We start from the raw sequence: 27,579 nt of genomic DNA, 5'->3' as shown, positions 1-27,579 counted from the left end.
CCACTCATTTTCCCATGGCTTTGTGGTTACACACACTTAGAAGTGAAAAGATGTGATCTTGAACCTCCCCTAACTGGGGAAAACATAAAAATCACATCTTCCCCATTCTGTGCAAGGGCTCTTACCACAACATTCATACATAAACAGTGCATACCATCACCATGACTATCTCAAGAGAACACCACAATGACATTTTGTGAAGGACCAGATCATTACAGTGCTTAACTGTCTGGAAACACCAGCAAGATAAGGCCCCTCAAGAGATTTCAGTAGATCAAAACCCATTTTCAGGATGCCATTTGGCCCAGCTGAGGAGACAATTACTTAGCTGGTCAAAAAAGGCCAGTTTAGACCTACATAAAATTCTATGGAAAACTGTACCTGATTTCAGACTTCTACAGTGGAGATGTTTTTACCAAAAAATTCAGCCCTTGAGACCCTTGAAGGCTAGTGGAGAGAAATAGATATTCTTAAGCATTCAGCACTTTAGGATGATAAATTATCCACTGTATTTACTTGATTTTATTGTTTTATCTTTTTTTTTTTTTTTTTTTTTTTTAATTTGCTTCTTTTAGCACCTACTTTAGGAGATAAATCATGCCCTGAAGATAGTTTGTTTCTTTCCACTGACTGAAGGCCATCTGTCTTGGATGTAGTTATCCACAATGGAGGCATCAGTCTGTTCTGATTAATCCCTCCCCAGACACATAGTGAACTGAATTTACTTTACTGCTAGATAGCATCTGAATAGGTCTTTCTGAGTGATAGTTTTGGACTTAAACCCTCTGGTTCTATAAAAATGACGCTTTTACCTCTTAAGGCTCTTCCTGCACTCTGCCTTTGCTGACCTTATTGATGAACATTGTGATATATGAACAAAATGGTATATAAACTATTACTGTAAAAGTATACGTTGCATATAGAACTATTGTATGCTGTGTTTGACAGAAATTGTGGAGCAATCTTATGTTTCACCTTCTGCTAAAGGAATAATCATTTCCAGGTTTTCCATTCTGACTGTGACTTACACAGTTTTGCTTCATTTGAAGTTCGTACACTGAGGGGATAGACACAAAGTTTAGAATGGGAATGATGGTTTTAAGACAGTGTTGTGTTAGAATGGAAAACACCACGCTAATTTAGCAGTTAAGTATCTGAACCTGCTTCCACTTGAATTAGGCATTTCCAGAGCCCTTGGCAAAGCCCAGCTAAACACAATGCTCATTCAGTTAATAAAAAGCACTGCACTTTCTCTCCTGACAAATCTGACTCTTGAGTGCTTATTAACACATAACACTGTAAGAGCTTTTAGCTTCCTATTGCAAGCCAAAAATTCAGAATATCAATTTATTGAATTTTCTTCATTAAAAACCCACATTCAAAATGCAGTAAGTCTCAAGGCCCACAGTTTTCAAGACAATTGATGTATGGATTTGCCAGACCTATCACTTCAGCACAGAGCCCAGTTGTGTCCTTTTCATGTCACAAGTATGTGAAAGCCACAGTCATAAAATAAAATTCAAATAGGTCTAACACTCAAGTTTGTCTAGATATTTTTCTCCCATAGAAAAAGTATTCAGTAGATTACACAAAAGTTCCACTGAGATCTGAACTGCTGCAGTATCAATGGGCTGGTGAATTTCAAGGAAACACACAATTCTTTATTTTAATCATCTTTTCCTGTGCACTGCTTACCTTTATACACATATTTGATTTGGAAGCACTCATAGTTTTCATACCTTCATTAATCATTTGGAATGAACGCTGGGGAGCTTTTGGGAAATTTAAGGGGATGACATCATCACCAGGATCCTGAAAATAATAATTAAAAATGACAGGTGAGCACAGCTGGGAAATAAAGCTAAATTGATAACATATTTTGTCTGAATAATTACAACTTTTTAACCCACAAATCAATACGAAATTGTTAAAATACTTCAGTGCAGTTAGTCTTTGTGTGTACAACTTCAGTGTGAAAAAACAAAGAAACTATGAATATAGACAAAATAGACAAATTGTTGGTAAGGAGAAAGGCTCTGGCCTGAAAACATTAGTTCAGCATTGTGCTGCTATGGGTCATCCTGGGAAGCCAGTTTCATCTGTCTGGTTAATTTATGAAATGATCCAGTCCTGTATGCGCATTTCTTGCTCTCCCCCAAAGGACCAAAAGATGCTGCATGATTTCTCCCTGTCTTCATCATTAGCTGCATTGAATCTTAGAGTCAGAGCATTCAGAAGGAATGAGAAAAAGCTTTTAAAGGAAAATAGAAAAAGATTTACTCCTAGAATGTACCTCAGATATATACATGTAACACATTTCAGGTCACCGAAGTGGCCTGTAAGCAAACAGATGCGTAGCAAAACAAGTAGTTTATGCTCCTCTTATCAGGAATGACTTCATGAGCATTTCTAGAATTCTTAACTGAGCACAGAACAGTTGATCCATCCTGCATAGAAATATAGCTGAAAAGTGTCCAAGGTTTTATTACTTTTCCAGAAGAATAATATGTCCTGGTTTTTCCAGCTGCACATTGGGCAAGTTCCATTTAGTGAATGTTTTTAAATCTCATAAGTATTAATGCTAGAAGTAATGCAAGATTCATTAGCTGAGCTTATGGCAGTTTTTGGAGGTGCACTTGATGGAACACGAGCTCATCCATGATGCTCAGAGGACATGGCAGATTACTGTTCGTAAAAAAGGGCAACTATTTATGTATCAGGAAACTCTGGAGCCAGCCATTGAGATTCAGGACAAAACTGTGTCTGAACAAGAACTGAAGTTTTAACATTTTGACATTACTCTCAATTTTCTTAAGTTTTCATCCAGAAAGCAATGATTTAAAGACTAAAGTCTCTGTTTAGCAAAAATGTTCCACTACTTTTGCAACACTTAAGCCAAGGAGGTCATGAAACAGGTTTTTGGTACCCAGATGGGCTATTAAGCAGCAGCTCTGCTGGGACCCCAAACCAGGTGCCTCCTGCAAAGAGCACTCAGAGGTTTTTATGTCAACATCTCTCCCCAACCTTGTTTTCCTCCAAGACTCCAGTCCTGACTATGACCTCTCCATTTGCAAAAGAAGTTTTCAGAAGTCAAGCTTTTCAGAGACAATTGGTCTTCCTCCCCAGCTCCATATTGTCAGTTATGTGACCATACTGACTTCCTTCCTAAAACATCTCTAACTCCCTTCCTGCTACTGAGATTCCTCATGGCTCTTTACCCCCAGTAGGTAACTGCACATTCTAAAGTTAGCATGGTTTCTGGATATAAGTTGAGTAGCAGTTAATCTGCAGCTCCTCCAGAGACCTGCCTGCCCCTTGAGCTGAACTCTGCATGTTCTGAAAGTTTTTGTTGGGGCCCATTTGGTCTTTTCATCACTAGCCAAGTTTCATGTGGTCATGAAGGGAGAGGCAAATCAAAAGGGTCCTTATGAATAAAGGAAGATAAGAAAAAAAATAAAGGCTCAGTTTCACAGCCATGATTAAATAAAACAAACACTTTTGCCATCTGATTAGAGGTGAAGGAATACTTCAAAAAATATTTGCTGAAAGTCATCTAAAGATTTCAGCTGAAGGGGACTTTGGGGGAAGGGTGTTGGGAGGGTTAATGAGCCTGCCTTGTTTGTGTTTTTGACCTTTTTTCATTTTCTGGAAATACGTTGTAGCAACATTTGCCAGAGTAGTAGGCTGTAAATCAGCATCACAGGATATTTGCAGAACATCAGATTCAGGACCATGAGTGTTCACATGTGAAACTATTCAGAACAATCAGGCTCATCCGGAAAACAGGAGATTGTCAGTGTCTGCTCAGAGCAGCTTCAGCTCTGAATGCTTTGCTCTTTTTGCAGATACCACTTTACACATAAAACAGTAACAGTTTCAGTGTAGGAGATGCATTCAAAATGGTGGGAACATTAACATCTAAGTGAAAGTGTTTTCTATCTTTGGTTGTGCTTAAGACAATAGTAGTCTCAGAGTGAGACACTGACAATAGCAAGAACCGTCTTTGAATGCTCCTTAGTGTCTTACAGTTTAGTATCTAGTGATTTCAGTGGTAAAATGTTCTTGTATTTATTAAGTTTCATCTGAGAAGAGGAATACTTGAGAAGAGTAATCACCAGCCAAGGGGACAGGTGGCAGGGCTAATCTTTTGTCAAAAGGGCCATGCTAGAAGGGGAAGCAATTTAATACTGTGTCAGTGCCAATCAGTATTACTTTCATAGAACACTGTAAACAGAGGACTCACAGGCCCTCACTAATTAATTCACATGGAGATATTGCTAACAGATGGTAAACACATGATTAGTCATGGCATCTTTGGTGTCTACTTCAATATAACTATCACAAAAAATGAAAGGATCGTACTACTAACTGCAAGAACTGCACAGTTCTGAAATTACTTACAACAAGTAATATATTCTTACATTCAACTTGATAGTTCTGCCCTACAGAATTTTAGTACATATGGTTACACTGGTAACTTGTTAATTGTTCTGAGCAGAACAGACCAACATATTTAAAAATGTCTGCCTTTGGAAAAGCAAGAGTTAACTCCATTTTCTCTTCTGACATACATATCCTTTGCTTAAGTGCTCTGCTGTGAATGTCAATACTTTGTTTTGTCCTTTCAGAATTGTTATGAAATGCAGGGATGAAATGAAATTACTCACTGGGTAATACCGCCCATCAGCCTGTGCTTCCTGTTCAGCTCTTCCTTGTTGGGAAGAGAGTACACACATGGGGCTCCAATGCATCAAAGGCTCATTTTATATGTCTAATGTTAAAGTTATGTGCTGTTGCAAACTAGGCCAGCTCCTAAAAAGCATGTAAAATCAGAGTAAATGGAGCCCAGTCTGGCAGCTGTGAAAACTTTCACTGCTAGTACAGCCAAAGCAGATGCTTCAGCTCGGAGCCGCATTCAGCGAAGCGGCCGCCAAATTCCAGGTTGTCTGGATGGAGAGACATCCAGGGTGGTGACCAGTGCCCAGGCTGTGGTACACCCCCTGACACGTCTGCTGATGTTCAGATGTACTGCATTTGGGGGTTATTTGTATAAAGTGGCAGAGCTGGGTAAGTATGTGGTGATAAATCTGGTGTGTTCCAGAAGGAAGATGCTCAAAAGAAACAGCACATAACTAGATTATAGCTCAAGTGAGCCCAACCTTCAAGTGAGCCTATAAACCACATACCAATCCCTCGCACAGCTGAAAGCCAGGAAACACATACCACATACCTCAGCGAGGAGAAGAAGGGTTCACGGGTGGCAACAGCAGTGGTTCTCCAGGAGTCCCTTGGCTCCAGCCTGGGAGCGTCTGGGCTTGGCATGCAGCTGGCAGCCAGAGTGACCCCAGGGTGTCAGTAGTGGCACACCTGGGACCTCTGTTTGCTAACAGTCGGGGTTCAGATGCTCCAGCACATTTTGTCTGAGAGGCATCTTGTTGCTGGTCTCTTAACCTGGCTCCAGCAAAGAAGTTCCAGTGTGAAAAACTATACATATGTGCCTGGTGTTTAGCCAATTTGTACTCAGTAAGGTAAAGACGTTTCATATGGTAGCTAGTGAAAAGCAAAATCACAAGTGGTTTGGGCTAAACTGAGTCTAACCTACTGAGGAAAAAAGGCATACTTACTGTCCATGGATGAAATATTCTGTTTATATTAGGCTATTAACCTGTGTGATATGCTTTGCTTTTTCCACTCCTTTAATGGTATATTTTGTCATGCATTTCCAGGTGGTTTCCTGTGCAAAGTTCAAAGGACTCTGAGAATTGCTGAATGAAGTTGTTTTTCCTGGGTGAAAGAATGAAATGTTTGAAATGCTTTGCAAGGTTAACAAATATATAAAACATTCCTGTTAAAAGATCAAATTCCAGTCCACAGAAATTGATTTCCCTATTGTAATTGTAGGAAATAAATTACGTATGTAAGATAGACAGTGTGTGCTACAGGAAACACTAGTAAAAAAGACTTTTCAGGGACTGCAATAAGGCATCTCTTATGCTTTAGGAAAAGTCATTAAGGTATTTCATAGATAGGAGAGGACAGCACAGCCTTGCCTACCCGTGTTGGCTTCCGGGCTGGTTTGTTACTTTCCAAGTTGACTAGGAGGGAAGAAGTCACAGACCACCTCTGAGGAGGAGAGGTGAATCCATGTCCCTTTTGTACCTCCTGGAAGTGCACAGCCTTTTCCCAGGGGGTTTCCCAGGATAGGCCGTTCTGCACCCTTCCAACACCAGGTCTGTGTGCCCTCACTGGAGATGCATCTCTGGATGCTCCACAAGATCAACTATTTAGGAAAACAAACAAACAAACAAACAAACAAACAAAAACAAAACAACAACAAAAACCCACAACTTTTCCCTTCACACAGAGCTTTAAAGAAACAGCAGGTTTTGCTCCGAACAAAGCCAGATTTTTGTGCTCCTTGCTGGCTGCCTACCTATACATACAGGCTGTGTTAGTATATCCCTAACATACAGTTTAAATTGGTAAGAGAATGTTTGGCAGTTACATTTAAGATGTAATGAACAAATCAGTTTGTCATCAGTTTGTAATGGTACAAACATTTTAAGTATTGCAAGACAGCTTGAATAATACTGTGCTCTCCAAAGTAAAATGTTAGCATTTGGTTAGTGGCAACAGTGGGTAAAAATGAATTCTTGTTGCAGGAATGCTACATTTCTGTGAGGTTAACCACACTCTGGCCAGAATCAAGCCAGAAATTAGCCTCTCGCCTGCTAAGATGGCAGCTGAAATGTGCAGACTTGAGAGAAAAAGCCTCTGTGGTTCTAGCTGCTTGGGGCAATCCCTTCAGAGAAGGGATAAGGCAGTTTAGCATCAGTTTTAGACTTCATTAGACTAGGTCTAAATTTGTTCCCCTTCCCATGTTATAAATACCAAAATACTGTACGTCTGCTACAATTATAATTGTATACCTTAATCAGCAACCAAATTTCTCAACTGACTGCACACAACTCCAGTGAATGGCAGCTGGAATCGCGTTTGAGCGCAACTGGTTAGCATCGGCTTTGCTCTTCAAGCAGAGCCTGCACAACCAGCAGTAGTTAGAGTTCCTGAATACCTCCCATTATAAGGACCAGTTTTTAAATATTTATGAATTTGCTGAATTTAAATCATTCAGGCAGAACAGCTTATTGCTGTAAAATTTGTTTCTGCTTATATAGTTTATTAAAGCAGCAGAGATTTGTGTATGAATATGTATCTAAAAAATTCAGACCTTACTACTGACCCACGCATGATCACTGATTTTATGGTGAAGAAACATCTGTATTTTATCTGTTTCATTTAAACATTTAAAGAATCTACAAGAACTTTTTTATCCCACAAGCAATTGCTTCCATTATGTGACATTGCAAAAAGTCTGCATGTGTTTGACGCTGTATTCTTGCAGCAGTCATTTTGTGTCTTCATAAGACTATGGGTTATTTTTTTCCCTTTTTTTTTTTTTTTTTTTTTTCTTATCGCTTATTTCAAAATTTCATTGAAAAGGCAAAATTTGGTTTCAGGAAGATGGATCACAGTAATGGGTTTGACAGAAGCTTCGTTAACTTAAATGGGAAAAGTGGCAGTGCCTTTGTCATTAGCTTCCCAAAAGAGAAAATGCTCACATCTCAGCATTTATGCTAAAATTACCTTTTATCTTTGATTTGTATCAAAGTATTTGAGGTCTGACTTATTTATGGGAATGCAGATGTGACCATTGGCCCATGTACATTTATATTATAATTCAGAAACTACACTGAGCCTTTTGTATCTAAAGAGGAATCTGTGGTCTGACTTATATGATGGGCTAAATTAAAGCTTAACAAGTCTTAAAATATTATTATTAAAGAAGGCACTTGCAAAGGTTGTCATATTTGAAAACATTGATGGTATATTTGATCTACCCTTGTTTTAGCAAAGGATATATTTGATAAAAGAGCAAAAACTAGGTTTATTTATTATTTAAAAGGTCAGGGTGTGTGAGATTTTTTAAGGCATCATTAAGTATGCCATCTGAAGATAAAAACATACACTGAAGTTGTTACTTGGGCAATATCTCATGGAGAGAATGGAGGGAGGGAGGGAGGAAGGGAGAAGGGGTGGAGAAAGAAGAAAAGAGAAAGAAAGGAAGAAAGGAAAGAAGAAAAGAAGCAAGGAAAGAAGGAAAGAAGCAAGAAAAGAAGGGACAGAAGAAGGAAGGAAGGAAGGAAGGAAGGAAGGAAGGAAGGAAGGAAGGAAGGAAGGAAGGAAGGAAGGAAGGAAGGAAGGGAGGGAGGGAGGGAGGGAGGAAGGAAGGGAGGAAGGGAGGGAGGGAGGGAGGAAGGAAGGGAGGGAGGGAGGGAGGAAGGGAGGAAGGGAGGAAGGGAGGAAAGTTCTGTACACTATTTCAAAAGGAAACATCCAAGGAAATAACTACAAACATCATGAGCATAGAAAATAACTGGAGAAGTATTCTTGTTCTGTATTTAGTTTATGTTTTTAGAAAATAAAATTATACAGTATTCGTTTTGTTAGGTTTTATGAATGATTAAAGAGGGCTCTTGGAGATAAGAAACAGAAAACAAACTAAATATGTTATTTGAAAAATGTACAGCTTGTAGGTAAACAAGGAAACCACGTGTCTGATTTCACTGATCTTTTGTGAAATAAAAATTCCCTTTGACTTAGTGTAAGTCAATGAGATAGAGAAAAGTAAGTTAATGATTATGAAACCCTTTAAAAAATTAGGAAAGATCTTGTCCCTACTAAAGGTAGATGGAATTTTGCCATTGCTTTCAATATTCTACCTGTTCTGTTCAAACAGCTTAATACATAACAGTAGATAATTGCCTTCATATACAGACAGTAGCTACTTGCCATAAGAGAACATGATATTGATTGGTCCTACAGCATGGGAACTGATTTTAAAGTTTAAGTCTATATCAGTAATAAGAAAAGTATTTATTCAAATAAAGCTACTATGAATATAATATTCACTAACAATCCATGTCTAAAACATGTTGTTTTTCAATAGTTTTGGCTTAATTGCTTTGAGCTAAGAAATTGTCTCTGAAAATAAATATTTTTGTTTTGCTTTAAGTGGGTTAGGTTGGATCTCAAAGAGAATCCAACCTAACTGTTGTGCCAAGGCTGAGGCACTGCTTCCCAGTGCACAGGTGCAGCTGGCAGGGTGAAATGAGGGTGGAACAAGGAGGAGGGAAGGAATAGGATGCACACATTTTGCAACAGAATATTCTCACTTCAAAAAGTTTGCGTGAAATGGAGTCATCCTTTTGCTCAGAATTAGGCATCTACTCTGCCTATAGCTGCAGTCCTATGCACTGGGATCATTGATGCAGGATAAAAGTGGCCAGTGTGGGAGTATTCCTCAAAGTTTTAACCATATATTAGTCAAACTCTGAACAAGGTGAGTAATTACGAATTCCATTATAGGTTTTTCTGAGGTGCTAATTGGCACAGGATATTTTATGAGCATGACTGAATTTATCTTCCAGCATCTACTGATGTAAAGCATAATGTTATTCCTGTTTTAAAAAGGAGAATAACCAGGAGTGACTGGGTACCTAACAGGAGACGGCTTGGATCTGATTTTTTGGAGTACTTAACATTTTATGGCACATTACAGTTTCAAGGCACAGCTTCTATTGACTCAGCTGTCTTTCCAAGAGCTCAGCACTTCTTAAAGTCAGACCTCAGGTACCTCAAAGTAGGTGCTCAGATCTGAGGAAAATACAGTCAGTGGCCACCTGTGAAAATTTTGGTGTGTGATTTGCCCACCATTGCCAACAGCTCGCTAGCAGGGCAAGAAACAGAGTTCAATTCACCAAGGTGGTAATCAGCTCCTTAAAGCACAAGATTTTACATCTTCTGTCTGAACATCTGCCTTACCTCTTGGCTTTCTCAAGTTACTGACCAAGACATGGGGAAACCAATTAAAAACAAACAAACAAACAAACAAAACAAAACAGAACAAAAAACAACAAAACAAAACAAAAGCTATAAATTAAAAAACCACTTCCAAAACATTTATATGGCTTCCTTTTCAGAAAACCAAACCAAACCAAAACCAACCATGTGTAAATAGGCATTAAGAGGGATTGCACATTGTGTTGCTACTTTCTTCTTTTTAGAGACTTTTATTTTATTTTATAGTATTGTGTCAGTAAAATAGCTTTACTTCTGTCATCCTTATCATTTGGACATCAACTTATTACCTCATAAAGCCATCACACTTATACTATCATGCGATGTATTTCAAAATGGTTTTTCCTTTATTAGAACTGACAATTCCTCTATATAACCTTGTTCAAATAAACTTAACACCCACTTTAAAACCACTCTGACTAAAGCCTGTATTTTTCCCAATGGTGTAAACTGTCTGATTGTGCACGTGCACATGCACACAAAGTTGTGCTGAGACTTCAGGTCTCCACCACCAGTAAAAAGCAATCCTCCCAGCACTGGAAACAAAAGACTTAAGTTGAGGTGATTATTTTGGTGCCAGTTTCCATCAATCCAGGGTTCAACATGTCCATGGCTAATATTGATGCTGCTGACTCTCAGTTCAAAACACATTTTGTCCGCCCCCCCGAGAGGTACTGACTTAATCCAGTGCCTGAAAAGATGAAGATACTGCAAGATCATAGCACATGCTATCAAAGGGGCCAGGGAATTCAACCCAAGGGCATTTGAACCGTTGTGGTTTATTTGAGCTGCACCCAAGGAGTGTCCCTTTTCCTGCCCTTGCTGGGAGCACCTCTCCTGCGGTCCAACCTGAGCATGTTCCCCTTGTGAGCAGGGGGATGCGGCTGTGGGACAAAGGGTCTGGCTGCAAGGCAACCTGCTCTGCATCAGGGAAGAGCAGGAGCGCTGCTTTCGGCGACAACCCACACCAAGATGGGCTCAGCCAATTGTGAAACCACAGTGTAAGTCTCCCTTTCTTCACTCTGAGCCTGGCCAGCCCAAAGCACAAAACCCCAAACCTTTACTAATGATATATTATGTCTGGGAACTGAAACATGTGCAAAGTGTGTGCATACGGAGCCGTCAGCATGTTCGCCACTAGGAAAGTCACACCGGCCACTGACAGAGAGTGTAACAGCCTTCTTGTAGCTATTCCTGGAATAGGAAATGTTCCTCATTTTCATTCAGAATAAGTTGTTGTATATGAGTTAGCTTACAATAAGAAAATGCATAAAATATTTCCAAAATTTGAAATAGTTTAAAAAGCAAAACCTAAACATGCTGCATGTATAAAAGTAAAACATTTCACCATTTCTGATTGTTTTCATAAGCAAGCAATTCAGCAGTTTGTTTTCTTTTTTAAACCGAGGTGCATTTGGAACAGGATCTGTATTTTTAAACCTCAAAAATTACTGCAAGATGAGGGAAGAAGAACCGGTCTCCTCCCCAGCTCATGTCAGCCCCTTTCCTGATTGAGCCCTCCCTTCTCTGCTCGGGTTGGGCAGTGACACAGGAGCAAAGTCAGGCAGAGGCTGGTCTCATGGCAGGACATACCACATCACCGCCATGGCACGCACATGGACCCGCTGGCCCGTCTGCACGTCCCTCCTCAGGTGGAAGTCCCGCTGTCTTACAGTCTGCTACAACCACTTGCCGTGGAAGGAAAGGTCTTCTGCACAGTGAGCTTCCATATGAAGAATTTATATCCCCAGTTATAATTGTTATTTCCTTTAGTTTCATCGCAGCCTGGAAATTGCATAGGAGCATGACCGTTTACAGAAGGGCTAATTAAGTGATTTAGTATTGGTACACCAAAAATTATAGCAATAGCCAGCAATGGAACCAAAATTTCCGGCTCCAAAACATGAACTCATCTCCCATTCATGCTGCTTCCCTGCTTTGCCATTTTTTCTACTTTCTTTGGCACATGAATTATGACAATTAATGTATCCCAGGACATATAATCATTTTAGTTTACTGCACACTTGCATGTATGCCTCCCTTTCTATTACTGATACAAATAAACAATATATTATTTGCACTACTACACCATTTCCAGTTCAGTCCAGAGTTTTTTCTCTCTCTAAATATACTAAGTGTATGATAAAGTTCTCCCATGTCTAGGACATTGCTGCTCAAATAATGCTAAAATTGCACCACAAACTAAAAGATAAGAACTTAAGCATGTTCTCTCCTGGGTCAGTGTTTCAGCTGTTTGGCTGACTACACAGGAAGATGAGAAAGCTTAGAAGGGTTCAAGTTCCTTCAAAGTGCACAACACCTCTCTTTTTCATGACACATAGCATGTCTGTAGGAAATGCTCACACTCTCATCAGGAAGAAAGCCATCAGGTATTTGTAACATTGAACATATTACAGTACATGGAGAGACAACAGCCATAGGAGTTGTTATATACATGATATAAGTAATGCAAACATATTCTCTATTTACACAGCAGTAAAAGAAATCAGGCTCTTCCCTAAGGTGATATTTTATTTAAGTGGTAAACTTATAAAGCCATTTATGTTACCATATAGTTGCTTTATAAGAAATCTGAGGGCTTCTGCTCTGCTGAAAGTTTTGCAAGTACTCTTTTCATTTTCCCACTTTTGCTTCTTCCTTATACAAAGTCAGATCCTTTTGAGAAGAAGTAGTAGAAGAAGAGCAGCACTACAGGGCAGCATGATGGCAAGAACAGATCCACAGAGAGTGTTAGAAGCCACCTACCTCCACTGGGGACAGACCTCAACTCCCCCTGCTCCCGGGGACTCTCAGTACCTTCTGAGTCAGATCTCTCTCATAGGCTGTCCTACGTTTCATTGTCACCTATCCTTTCCAAATTTCTGATCAAATCTGGATTCTCTGAATAAAATATTTATTCTGCAGTGCCTTAGATGATGTGGGAATAATTCTTTCTGAACAACTGAGAAGTCTAAACTATTTTGAAATATAAAATCAGAAACAAAATGTTTAGACTGCTTATAACTGTAATTTGAAATATCTTGAAGGAACACTATGGATCTTCTATGCACATAGCCAAGAGGAAAAGGGAGTTTTCACTTCAGACACAAAGGAGAGACAGAGTTATTTACTTATAACATTACACTGCCTTGTCTGTGCCCAGTTTTTTAGCCTCATACCATAGGACACTTGACAGCATAATGACATAAAATTATATAAAATGTAAAGGAAAGCAAACACCTATTTTGAAGAAATACCCACTTTAGTACTCAGTTCAAATGCCTGCATCCCCGAGCTGAGCAATAACAAATTATTTCAGAACAAAGTATACATTCTGCTGGAAGGCTGGAAGGGCCATGATATATATTTCTATCCCATTACATTTCTACCATCATGAATCTTAATCTTCACATTAAAGTCACAAGGGCTACTATTGTTCGTATCCTTTCCATTTTCATCCCCCATCTGAATACATTCTTCCATTTGAAAAAATAATAAAAAAGGTCTTGACACATGCCTGGATACAGCAAATTTAAAAGGAAGAAGTTTGGTTGCTATTTCTCCCAGTTGTGAAACAGGAATTGCTTTTGTATGAAGCTGGGTCTAACGGAGTGAGACTAAACATTTATAAAATCAAGTAGGGATTGAAATATAGCATTGTGGTTACTAACATTTCACAGCAGCATATCAAGTTTCACGTTTCATCAGCTGAATAGAGTCTGTGTGCTGGGCTATTGTGGTTCAGTAGCTGACAGCAGTCAAGTAAGTGCTGCTCTCTTCCTGGCTTAATCATTTCTATTACACTCAGTGTCAAAACAATAATGTCAGTGAAATGGGCTTGCTGACATTATAGATTAGAATTGAGTGATTCTGAATGTCCTGAGACTGAATTGCATTTTATTTCTAGAAAATTACATATTACAATTGCAAATTAAAGAGCTTAGATCTCAACTGGCTGTATCAACAAATATGTAGCCATGGACTCCAAGCTGCCGGGGAGATGATCCATCATGAAATTCATGAGGTTTCATGTATACTAACAAGAGAACAACTGCCTAAATATTCGGCCATGTGTTTGGAGGGGATTTGAAGAACAATCATTTTTGTTAGGAGAGATTCATTCAGCCGCACAAGAGGTGAGAATCCCTTGGGTAATCTCAGAGAATTACAGGAGATTCCAGAATAAATAAATAAATAAATAAATAAAAATATATTTTTGATTCTCTTTCTTCCATCAACCAGCCATCAGTTTATGATGACACATCTCCTCACATTCACCTGAGGAACACATTCACAATTTATATGCCAGCCCCAGCAGCAGGCTGCAGAGTTTTCTGCCAGACTGACAGCCACCAAATGAAAACAAGTAGCATTTAATAACAGCAGTCATCAGGGCTCTTACTGAAAAAGAGAGGGTATTCCTGTCATCTGTCCTTTAGATGGCAAGGGCAGCAGTGTCCCATAGTACTTTTCTATAAAAATCTTATAATCATAGGATCATTCAGGTTGGAAAAGACCTTCACAATCGCCAAGTCCAACCACCAACCTAACCTAGTCCTATCACTAATCTATGACCTCTAGTGCCACATCCGCGTGTCTCTTAGATACCTCCAGAGATGAGGATTCCAAGAATAACCACATTTAAAATACATTTTACAGAACATGAAAAACTTTGAAATACAAGAGATGTGCTTCCTCTTTGTATTTTCCTAGAAAATCAGCAAAAAAAAGTAGTTACTCTGGTATTTGTAAAATAATTTGAGGTTCCTTGCAAAGAGCAAGTAAGACCAAGCTTAGTAAAAGTGCAGCAACCAACAGCCTTTTAGGAAGGTCCTTAAGTTCTGTTTTGTTTTAAAGATCCAAACCCATTCCAAAGTTTTGTCTTTTTTTTTTTTTTTTCTTAAAAAAAATAATCTGTTGCCAAATAACTGCATTTCTTTCTTTTAAAACAAGAAGAGAACTAGAGGTCCTACCTCAGGCTCTTGTGTCTAAAGAACTGCTTAATCCTAGGAGGAAAGAAAGTCTGCAGCAGCAGATTTGTAAATGAGAGAAAGGCAGAGTTAATATGATTCCTGGAAGAATCATTTACCCTTTGATCACAGTCTGAACTGTGTGACCACGAAGGAATAAGGCTGTGTTTCACATTCTTGAGTGGCGGCTTCAAGCTTTGAATGCAGCTGGGCAAGGGTAAGATGAAGATTTTGTATTCCTTTCCTTCTGGGAGAAGGTGCTGGGGAATAAATGAAGTTTTAGCATCTTTTCCTCTCTCTTTCTCTTTTATTTTTTGGTAGCAGTTCAAGTGTTTCATTCTTCTGTACTTTTTCTTCTCTTCTGTCCCCTCCAGCCCCACTCTGCCTATTAGGCTCTTTTTTTTTTTTTTTCTAACTCATCTTTTCTGTGCAGTTAGATTATCATTTTCTTGTTACTTCTTTTCTCTTTGAAAGTTGAAAAGAAATATAAAAATGTGGAGAATGTACACAAACATAGATAATGTTACCCATTTGAGATTTTTTGATCTTAGCAAGGGGTCATTTCTGTTCTTTTAACTACCACATGTCCTCCCAAAAAGTATACTTACGGCACATATGCAGGTTCTCAACTAAAGAAGGAATCTTCCAGTTGTATCATTTCTCTCATTTCTTTCTTTCTTTATTTTTTTTTTTATTTTTCCTTTAGTAACCATCCTTTAACAACGCAGTCATCATTAAAAGATAGATTCCCAGTGGATGATACTCTATCAGTTAAGGCAAGAAAAATATAGAAGGGTTTGTGTATTTGTTTTTACACACATTCTTCTAAATGAAAAAAAAATACTGACCAACCAACAAACAAACAAAAAAAACCTTTCATTTTGCCTGAGCAGTAGGAATTTAAATTTATTCACAGGCTGAAAAAGCTTGTATGAATTCAGAATATCATTTGTAAGAGCTGCCAAACAAGGAGAAAATGTAATAATATTATTCACCCATGGGAACATTTGTTTCCAGAAAACAGAATTAATAGGCTCAATGCTCTCTGAAAGGCCTTCAATGCTTTCTGAAAGTTCATTTAATCAATAAGCAGAAATAACACTACCAACCAAACAGTGATCAACAGTGATCCAAACAAAAACTACAGAGGAATCTACAAAAATGTAATATATTTACAAGTAAGAAAAAAGCAAGTAGGAAACATTTGATCTTAATATATTTTGTAAATTACTAAAAATATCCACCAGTTACTAATAGGCTAGTATCTCATAAGTAATGTGGGAAGAGGAAAGACATATTTTCTGTAGAACAAATTAGTCATTGTCACAATCGTGACAAGATAACTTTTATGGAGAGTGATGAAAGAACGCTGAAGAAAAAAGCAAGACCATATGTATTTATATAATTCATCATATTACAGAATTAATATCAAAAGCTTGTCATCTGTGCTCCATGATGGAACTTAGATAAGTTTCAGTTAATTCTCAGGATTATTATTCTGAACCAGAGTTCAAAAGGCACGAAAGGCTGCTGACGGCAGCAAAAAAACATGAGGTTACTTCTAAAACTGCTCATGCTTTTAGATTCTCTTAATTTACTTGGTAGTTTTTGAGCAAAAAAGGGAGATGTATCTTCAATATTTTTTCTACAATTAGTTATAAAGGCTAGATACACTTTTGAACAAATCAAAGCCAAGAGCTTATGTTAATCTCCAAATCCAAGATAAGATATGTTCATCTATTTAATTCCTTATGTTACTGGTAGAACAAGAAATTCTCATTTTTCTCTGGAAGATATGAGTCAGCTTCAGTCCCACATATATAAGGAAACACACTAGTAACAGAAGATTCTGTCAAATTTACCAACTGTGTTTTGATCGGATTTTTGCAAAAGCTTCATTACTTTTGCTAAATGAATAATCACTGAGAAGCCACAGCTCTACCAGGTTATGTGTCTTATAACCTCCTTTGTATAGTTGAATGAGAGAGTGTGTCCTCATTTCATATTTAGCAGAAAGTCAGTCATGCACGTAATAAAGGTATAGGTTTTAGCAAGGAATAAAGGGTGCCAGGAATATAAATATTTGTTATGTGTAATCACAGAACATCTGTTGCTCTCTCCCCATGGGTGGTCCAGCTCCAAAGTATACCCAGCATTTGCACCTTTTGCCATGTAGCCCAGATAAAGTAACGCTGCACAGTATCTTGATTAGTGCTGCTTGCTGATTTCCTTGGGCTAAAATGTTTTCCTGGGCGAACCTACCATACAAGTTCAATAATAAAAACAATCATCTTAACATCTTAAGTCAAAAAGAGAAATACACAGCTTATCCTCTCCAGCTAGTTTTAATTCCTTTATTTTTTACAGTTATGCCCTCTTTTTTTTTTTTTCCTGTCATTTTTTTCCCAGCATTTTGCCAGTGAAGCTTTTTTTTTTTTTTTCTTTTTTCTTTTTTTTTTTTTCCCTACTCTTTACAGTACTGGTGGTGGTTCCTTGGGTCACAGAGTTAAACTGTTTGAATCCACAACAGCAAGTGAAATATGATCTTTCAAAGTGTTAGTTATGGAGCTTTAGCATTAACTCTGCATTTCCTCTGTCTCTATCTGTCTCTCCCCCTTGTCTCCCCTCTGCCCTCTCTTCCACATTTGCAGGGTGGAATGGGACACTTGCATGTGGCAGAGTTCCCTCCAGGAGCTTCAGTCACATCATTCCTGTGGATCTCTCCAAAAATGCAATATAAGCGCATTTCTTTATAAGGATGATTCTCAGTGTTAAACTTTTATTAATCTGAGGCTGTTCTTTTCAAGTATTTCAAACTTAAGATTAAAAATGACAACAGACCCTCAACTAATAAGATACCAGGAACCCCTTGTTTATGGACTACAGACTGTTACTATTTCATCCTGAGGATGGGCAACAAGACAGTCCTCCTGGATCTCTTAAAATCCAAAGTGCCTGATTGCAGATGTGCAGAGTGACTGACTGTATGCTTATTTCAGCAAAGGTCTTTCAAACCCTCAAGCATTCCTTAAACATCTTTGCCTCCGCAGTCACTTTTGCCCTCTTTCTGCCCCAAAGGTCAGTCAGTCCCATCCCCCTGTCCACCTTCATCTCTGTTGCTCTTCCCCCATTGACCAGACAGAATAACAACAGTAGGCACTTAAGGTAACTTCTGCAATAAATCAGGTTATCTTCCAGTGTCACTTCAGATAGAAGGAGGGAAGCTGCAACCACATTAGGGTAGTTGGCTTTCCCAGGTTTTGGCACACGCAGAAGAAATCTAAAGGGCAGTTTTGAAGTCCTCTGTCCCCCTCCTGCCCTGGGACAGGTTTTATTTCCTTTGGGCAGAAGGCATACTGTGTGTGTGTGTGGGGGGGGCAGCATCCCACCTGCTCCTCAGCCAGCCCATGCCCACCACACTTGCCACCAGGCTCAGCACCTCACTCAGTGCTCTGCTCGGAGCTGCTCACCCAAATGGCCAGCCAGCCCTCCGTGGCACAGAGGTTCCTCATGCATGGGGGTCCCCATGTCCCTGTGCCCCTCGGAGACCAAGCCCTGGCCCCCTGAGGTGCTACTGAACAGTCATGCAAATGTCAAAAAAAGTCTTTTTTTTTTTTTTTGGCCAGGACTGTCACCTTGGGAACAAGAGTATCTCCAATGTCACCAGATTTCAGAGCATGCTTCAAAAATACCTTCACTTCAGGTCACTTAGGAAAAAAAAATACCTTCTAAAAACAAAAATTTTTACACTACCCCAGAGCTCCTACTCTTCTATAAGGCACAAATCACATATCAATGAACACTCAGGTTTTAAACAAGAATCTTAGGAAATCTATAAATTTTCCAATCACTTCTAAGAAAAAAATAGGGTACTTTATTTCCATTTTTTTTCTTTTTCTTTTTTTATTTTTTTTAATTAGAATAGAAAAGGCAACATTCTTCTTGGAGAAACTTAATTAAGTCCAGGTATGTGGTCTAGGAAATACAGAGCTGTGTAACCTGATGGAAACGATCATTTTCAATTGTCAAGACACTTCTGCTTCTTTTCACCCCAGATTTAAGTCCATCTGGTTTCCACCTGCTCTGTATAAAATTGGTTTCTTCCCTTTTCAAATGTGACCATCCTGCTCTCTATGTTTGTCTGTGGCATTTGACTCAAAAAAGTCAACTCCACCTGGAATATGTGCTCAGCGAGGTGGGAAGGAGATGGGTTTTACAGGAAATTTATTCTGGTGATGAAGGAATGTCACAAACTTCAAAAGGGGCAGTTTAGTTGGCACATTAGGACACCAAACTTCACAGGTTCAAAACTTAAACTGCTTTAGTTTTAAGAACTGGATTTACATTTTGATTAATGCCCTCCCAAAGTCTGATTTGGCGGGTGGCCTTGAACTTTCACATCCTCTGCACAAGTTTCGCATTCTGTACTTACCGTATGCATCACATATCACTTGAAATCTTCCAGGGACAAAGGATACCATCTATCTCCATGACTATCTTCTAGAGGCTCTTCAATTTGCTACCACAAGTGGCATTTATTTAAGATGGTTATGAGTTTTTGAGACCTGTTAAAAATATCAAGCTCATTTTAATTATCCCTCATGAAGGTATAAAATGATATTGATATTAAATTAAATGTCCAGAAGTGAAGCTGGAACATGAGAAATTCTCATTAGATGTAAAGAAAAAATTATTTACTGTAAGGATGGTCAGACACTGGTCCAGATGCTCGGAGAGACTGTGGAGCCTCCATCCTTGGACGTACATGAAACAGTGAGACACAAGGTCCTGAGCATCCTAAACTTTATGTAGGATGGTGGACTACAGACTTCCAGAGATCCCTTCCCACCTACACATTTCTAATTTCCAGAGGGTTTTTGTCTTATTAAACAAAAATGTAACTACACTGCAAAATGTGGCATATAAAGGCCATGAATATTTGGTTGGTCCTTTGCTCCCACCTATGGCAGAAAGGTCTCCACACAACGGACTGTAGAAAGGACGTGGGCAGGCACAGCACTTTCAAAAATCAAACCGTAGATCCATCAAGGCACTTCTGCATTGTGACACACAACATCACAGGACTCAAGAAACACAACAGTCACCCATCAGATATCACATTCAGGACAGCTGTTTTGCCCTGTTCAGGAAAGGAAGTTTTATGTCAGGATCCTTCAGGGAATAACCAGGATGTATTAGCAGTGCTAGAGGGGAAGGAGCCGTCCTCTGAGTGTGATCTGGTAACATGGAAGCCCCTGATCTTTTTCTGCCTGATACTGATGCAATTGGGTTGATTAGGGAAATCAATGTTTTTCCAAAGCAGCTGTGATGATGCAACCACTGAAACGGGCAAATTTCTGCTGCTTTCAAAACAGAGCTTTTGCCCTTATTCCCTGAAGTACAAGATAGTCCTAGAATAATAGTCTATCTCACAGATGTCTCTGATGCAGGTTTGCAGTGTTACAAATACAAATAAAGTGCTACTTTATCTTTGTGCAGATGGATGTACAGGTGCTTTTGCAAATCTTGGCTATGACAATTGCACACAGAGGATGTTTTATTAAAGGACATTTCCTCATTTTCTTTTCACTGTTTAGAGCATGATATGTGCTCACTAACCAGAGTCTGTCTTCAATAAAAAGCCCTTTAAAGGCTGCCCACACATCCCCAGCACCACGCAAACTGGAATGAGTTTAGCTTCACAAAGCCTGACAAGGTTATGGAGACAGCAGTGGCTCCAGCTGGTGCACACTGCTGGCTGAGGAAGGGGCTGAGTACCATGAGGGCACCCCTCATCCAACCTTCCTCCTGGTCCTCACGTTAGCCGTTGATACATCTGGCAGAGTTACCCAGAGCCACCTGTAACTGACTCGTCTAAGGTTGGGTGGGATGCCTGAAAAAGAAACGGAGCCCAGGTCTTTCCATTTTTAATCCAATTCTCAGATGTATCTTTCCATTTCCTTAGACTCCCCACCTGGAAATTAAGCAACAGTCCATTTTTACAGAAAATGAGGCAGTTCTGCCATAGAGTGGGTGAGACAGTGTTTTCTTGTGGAAGAGAAAAATACTTTGTGATCGTGTAAGTAAAATATATTTCTTAAAGTCGATGCATAAAGGGGTACAGTTAAGTTGTATGCTGAACAAAGCCAATTTCCAGTACAGGAATAATACTCCTGCCAAATTTCAAGTTTCCATTACCTTTTGCAGAGGTGCTAGAGCTGTAAAATATCTTAAAATCTCTTACATCATAAAAATATTTTCATCACTTTTTCCTAACCTAGAAGTTATTCAACCTTCCCTAACTTAAATTTTGGGGAGAAAATTATGCTTTGTTTAAGAGTAAGATTACAGCTGTATAGGTGAAACTTGGAGAAAAAAATAAAATAATTAAAATTAATTGAATGATAGCAACCCTTCTTTGCATATTAAGCAAATGCCCCACATAGAACAACTCAGAGTGTTTTCTGACCCACTCTGTGGACATCAGCTGGTACCTCTGTGTTAGCATTTTAGCTCTGATCAGGACTGATTTCTGAAGAGAACAGTTGTCCCCAGTTGCTGTGCTTTAGTTAACATCTTAGAGGAGCCTTGGCATGCACTAACTGAGTTTCTTGAGCTTCTTTTCAAAGATATGTTGTAGGAATGTACCTAATTCACTCCAGCCAAGAATGGTCTTCTAGTCAATCAGAGCAGACTGGAATTAGTAGGAAATTAAGTACCTTGCAACATGTATGGTGTAGATGTCAAATTCTCGGTATCTGTTGTTTCACTCTAAACATATTGGTCATGGCTGCTTGATAATAGCAAATAGCAAAATAATGTTAATCAATAACGAATGCATGATTATAGATGATAACAGTGCATAAAATGTGATGTTTTCATGTTTGGCATTATTTCAAAAAAATATGACAACAACATGAGTTCCAATTTATTATAATAGTGCTTGAAGTGAGTGTACAGGAAAGATGGGTTTTTGCACAGGAATGAAGGAGTCAGGAAGAAGATGTGTCTGATTCTGTGATCCTCGAAAGACCTAGCGTAGGGAATCAGATTCTGAAGTCAGGCATCCCGTGCAGAAACCAGTTTATTATCTAACTAGGTGGTTACAAAATATATGAAATCTCTCAAGAAGAGTGAGTACTGCAAATTGATTCTGCATAGTAGTAATTGAAAAGCAGGATCAGATGAAAAGTGTCATTGTGAGATGTTGAACATGATTTAAGAGATGTTCCCACCAGCATCCTCTGGCTGCAGTTCCACAACTACTGATGTTGGATGTTGGGCACTCTGTAGTCATGATGGGACAGATCTGATCCACATCAGAAGCAGACAAATGTTCACATTTCTCTTGAAATAGCAACTGTTGAAATTTATGCCAGCTTTATGCTTTTATTCTGTCTGTACAAGGACGTGGAACACCTATAGTCTGCTATTGCAAATTTAGCCTTTCAGAAATGACTGAATGAATTTGAATGAACAAACTGAGTTTACATGGGATCAGCAATTTGTGTTGTATGACTGTGTCATCTTTGTTCCAGTGCTAGAAATAATGGATTTACTGTATCATGACCCTGGGGAGAAATCAGACTATTCTGAAAAACGGGCATACTACCAAACCAACAGAAGCCTCTGATTCCCAACTGTTCCAGCAAATAGCTGCGTGTTTTATGACAATATCCCTTTTCCTTCTGCCCCCTGTGCTCCCCAGCTGTCTGTTCCATTTTCTGCCAAATGCAGAGAGTGGTGGCAGAGGCAGCAGAAGAGGCATCGCTGCACCTCTGTCTCCACTGCTCCAAGGCTTCAGCCCCCCACTGGTGCTTTGTGTGGAGGCAAAGCCCATGGCAAAGACCAGCTGAGGGAGGGCCATGCGTGGCCAGACACACATGAGGGGTTACTGACATATTGCATTGCAGTGGGTAGGGTGTCTGACCTCAGCTGTGGTGGACCATGAGGACCACGGATAGACCAAAAATGGATGATTGATAACACACCTTAGGTGAAGGATTATGATCCAGTGGCCGGTCTCCCTTATTAAGGGCTTTGTGCTAGAGCCATACAAGTATCTACAACATGTCCCACAAACACTGACTCTACTACAAAAGTGAATTATATTTACTGTCACTAAACAGTCATTTATCACAAGTAGTTTAGGTAACTGGATTAATGGCCAAAGTCATTTGAAGAATACTTTTTGAAAACCAAATATATTCCAGAAAGCCATGGGTTTTCTATGGACAGTTACCCCATGGATGTGGGATGAAAATTGCCAGATGAATCACTGCAAACTATATGTTCACTCAGTTTTCCACAATCTATGAAGCAGGAGACAGGAAGGTGTACAGTACATTTACATTTTCTCTTTATATCAGAGGAAGAGGAAGAGGAAGAGAAACTTGTTGACAAGATTTTGTGTTAATATGGTAAGAAGCACATTGGAAGCATACTTAGAAAGACCAACAAAAACAGCAACAACAAAAAAATCAATAAAAATAAAAAAAATCAATCCAGCAGTTGCAAAAGAGTATTTGGTCTGCAAAATATAGTGGTGATGCACTCTAGGACTTCTGCTGTTTCCACAGCTTGATCTGTAGGCACAGATGAAATCACACACACAAGAAAGAATTTACACCCTAAATAATGGGCCTAATATTTCATATACATGTGAGAAAAATCATTCCTCAGTAAGACAGGAGACTTGCTCGGAGTTAGCTGAGTCCCATAAATCAGCACCACCTGGAAGGATGCCATTCCTCTACCCTGTCAGGTCAAGGGCCCTCTCTGTGAAGGATGGCTGTGTGAGCATCTCTGCTGTTCTGAGATCTGTGGGTAATGTTTTTACACTCCGTACAATCTTCGTATTTGTCATGACGACTATTCTTGTCAGCTGTTGGCTGCCATTATAAGAATAATAGTCTTCTTTCAATTATTATGGCAGTGCCACAGCAATAATTAATTCTAAGAGGAACTACAAAAAAATTACTCCAGAAAAGCTATTCTGTAACATTCCAGTAACCAAGGCATCTTCTGGATAAGATGTTAATTTTATGAACAAGTCTGACAATACATTGTGGAGTACATTAAAAGTAGGCCTTTAATTTACTAGGGTATGCAAGTGCCATCTTAAAGGCAGAGAAATGCCTAACTTAGTGTTTATTATTAATTAGAACTGACCTAATGATTAACTTTTATAAATAGAGCAAATCCTGCTTAGAGGTAGGCAGAATTACTTATAAATTCTCAAATACACTTTCCTCTTACCCTCCTTGCTGTGGCTGAAACTAAATATTTACATCCCATCTGAGGCCTCTTCTTGGCACAGTATGTTATTTTAGTCATTGTTACATTTTGCTTTTGGGCTGGGTCACCCAGTGCAATGGAAGATAGCTGGTAAATCCAAAATCCAGGTGGTGTGGGCAAATATCGTACATGAAGGATTGAAGCTTATGTAAGGAATGAACCGAGCTCAAATATATAGCCAGTTCAAGACACTCAAAGCAACATTTTTACTATCATATCAGTGAAGGATCTCCCTGCATGGCATCCTTGGGTCCAAGAGAAAGTTAAGAGAGGAAGGACAGAAGGTTTAACACTGTGTAATAAAAATTGTGATAAAAGCATTTCCCTCCACAGGAAGCACTGAATTTCTGTGTCAACAGAAGTAAGTAAATAGATATTGCGCAATGATTTGGCACTTCTGTTTGATGTTTTAAAAAATCTCATATCAAGTGAAAAAATTATCTTTCCCAGCTGGAGGGGTTATTGACAATAATTTCAAAAACACATCAATGCTTCAGAAAGTCTTAGGAGAAGTGACAGATAATGCTTGCAAACACAAACGCAGTTTTACTGGTGAATTGCAAAATGACTCTGAACATTAAGGAAATGAAGTTCCAGTACAATCTTGAAACAGGAGTATGGGAACAGCAGGATGAGCTAAAAAGAGAAAGGAAAACCACTCAGCTACACTGAAAATCAATAGGAGCACTTTGATGAAGAAACTAATATAACCTAGAATAGAAAGGTGAATACTTAATTACAAAAAAATTAGGAATGTGTGAAAACCTTATGTGTATTTTCTTACCAAGGTCAGATATGAATATAGTAGCACAATGGATGTGAATTAATGGAAATATGAATTAATGGAAAATAAATAATATTCAAGCATGAGCCTAAAATACTTACTCATTGTGAGTATCTTAGTACTGGAAACCAAGGTATTTGGGTGTTAGTTCTGACCACAAGTATCAGTACTTTGATCAATACCTGGCTTAGGCAAAAATTAAGCACAAGTGTTGTGAAAATTTCTATATAATTAAATGGCTAATTCCATTGGTACTCTGTTACTTCCTGCGTTCATTGACAGTAACATGTTTTGAGACACTCAACCATCTTTATATCTTTAGGCATTTTGAAGAGGTAGAGCAGCTGGCATTGGAAACTCAAACTTGGCTGCATGTTTCATCTACAAGTCTTGACCTTTTCTTGAGAAACAGTATTTAAGGGCCACAAAGTCAGTGACATAGGAAAGACCCAATCTGATTGGGACGTTATGAAGTCTTCATGCCTTTAAGACTAGGTTAGGGAAGCATAGCCTGGGAATGATATCAGTATAGCTGGTCCTACCCCTGGGCAGCAGAATGACTAAGAGGACCTCTTCTAGCTTTTTTGTTTGTTTGTTTGTTTGTTTTTGTTTTGATGCTACTTAGTGTTTTTAATTTGAAGGCATGCAAAGTAAAGAAACACATTAACGCAATCCATTACTTGATTAATGAAACGTTTATAGTTTATACTGCAAAGCTATTACATTTTTGTTGATTTTTTTTTTTTGCCAAAAGACAGCTTCAAAACTCTAATAAAACTCATAAATGATATGTTTTCAGTTTAAGCAAAAGTCATTGCTTTTTTCACACAGATACCAGTGTATGTATTTCTCTTTATGTTGCAGTTTTTTTTTTTTTTTTTCAAGTAGCGGCACGATAACCCAACTAAGCCAGGGTGAAACAGGAGGCGGGCAGTGGTCCCAAGGCACCACACTGGGACTGGCTGAGGCTTGCCAGCTCCCCCCGCACAAGCCAGGAACAGTATCTAAGCCTGGGGTTTGGAAGGCATTTAAGAACAGGAACCGAAATTCGGCTTTTCATCCGTCTCCCGCAGCTGTCAGCCGGCGCGGATTTACCCGGGGAGGGGTTGCCATCTAATGGCACAAACTAGAAGCAACGCAAAACGTTCAAGTATTTTGTAATAAAATGGGTCCTGACTATGGCAGAACAGCTCGGGAAACCCAAGAAAACTGATCTTTCTCTCCTCTAATTCTTCTTAACACGAACTTCTGACCTGGAGGCCACTGAAGGACCTAGAGGCACTTGATTAGCTTCAAACAATACGTTTTACCAGAACTATGTTTCAGTGAATTTGGTTGTACCAGTCAGATCAAGACAACCTTGTAGCCCACCCGTGTATACTGTGGCCAGTAAAAGTCATGGGGAATGACTGTAGGAATACGGGGGTTTAGGGACTTTCACAGTTAGAGGCTGCATTCATCAAACTCAATCAGGCCTTCAGTGAGGACGAAACTTACTCAGTGTGTGAAGCTCTACATGACTTCTACTGGTGTGTGTGTGCATGTATGTTGTTGATTTCCAGCTAAACTCTTCTTGTAAAAAAATAATAACAGAAGAACAATAACAAAAAAAAAACACTCTACAAAACTTCAAAGTTTGGCTCTCTTCATCACCTGGGAAGTGTTAAAAACAAAGATCACATTACACAAAACTGTTATTTAAAGCACAGAAAAATCAGTCAATCAGAAGAAGTTGAAGGGCTTCAGCATCTGATAGAAATATAAAGTGAGACCAAGTCTCAAGACCGATATGTCAAACATAAGTCCAAGTGATTCTTTCGGTGATGTTCACAGCCAAGAAGAAGTCCTGAGCCCGGCTGTTATTCCAGAAAGCAGGGAAGCTCCAGAAACAGGTACTAATTCAATCGCTCACTTTCCAACCAGCCTCCTGGCTCTCAGGATATCGATAAAAGTATCTCTGCCTAAGCACATGCAAAAACACAAGAAAAGAATCTGTAATTTGATTGTTCCTCCCAGAGAGTCAATTACACATTGAGTTTAAATTTAAAATGCTAGATTGCAGGTAACACAACGTTACATGTAAGAACTGCTAGGCATTTTATATACATATATATATATAAACACAACTGAAAATAAAAGAAAATTATAAAGTTTCCAGATATTTCTTAAATGTTGTGCAGCTTTCCACAGCAGTGCTAGAATTCATTAAGATTACACAGGCAGATTTCAGATGTGTCACTCTAAACTTGGGGTGCTGAGCTCCCCCATGTTATCTGATGCACATGCAGGGGAAAACTCTGTGGCTGTATAACTACACAGGGGTTATCTATAAAGCCCTATTTGAAGAAGAGTCCTGCATTGTGAATTTCAGGCTTGAGGCTTTCTCTCCGAGTCACTTGACCGATGGCCCCAGGGAAAGCTGTAGCCCTCCCTAATGCAGCTGGGGGGCTGTATGGCCACAGGGAAGCAGCTCTGGGAGCACAGCAGCACTGGGAGATAGATGTATGTCAGCAAAGGTGGCAATTTGAACTTCCATCTGTGTTTTCTCTTTTCTGGGAACCTTCTGTAAGGGAAGGTTTCATCTGCAAACCCACGATGCAGTCAGCA

The 27,579-nt window shown here is 39.1% G+C and overlaps 1 protein-coding gene across 6 annotated transcripts in view; it reads left to right on the top strand.

Annotated features, from left to right (window-relative positions):
* The first annotated feature begins 12,370 nt into the window (after window positions 1-12,370).
* LOC310897405 (uncharacterized protein) overlaps window positions 12,371-27,579 on the top strand; it is a 38,448-nt gene continuing 23,239 nt past the window's right edge. For 5 of the 6 annotated variants that reach the window (XR_014582317.1, XR_014582318.1, XR_014582319.1 and 2 more), the window contains exon 1: window positions 12,371-15,108. Coding sequence is in view for 1 of the 6 variants with exons in the window: in XM_083831026.1 (XP_083687152.1) it covers window positions 15,093-15,108 (16 nt within the window). In the remaining 5 variants the exon portion in view is untranslated. Of the gene's footprint in view, window positions 26,865-27,579 lie in introns of all 6 variants that reach the window. The other variant, XR_014582321.1, reaches the window with a different exon arrangement.

This window comes from Anser anser (assembly GCF_964211835.1).
Source record: "Anser anser genome assembly, chromosome: 3".
In the NCBI taxonomy this organism is placed as follows: domain Eukaryota; kingdom Metazoa; phylum Chordata; class Aves; order Anseriformes; family Anatidae; genus Anser; species Anser anser.
This window is presented reverse-complemented; position numbering and strand designations above follow the sequence as displayed.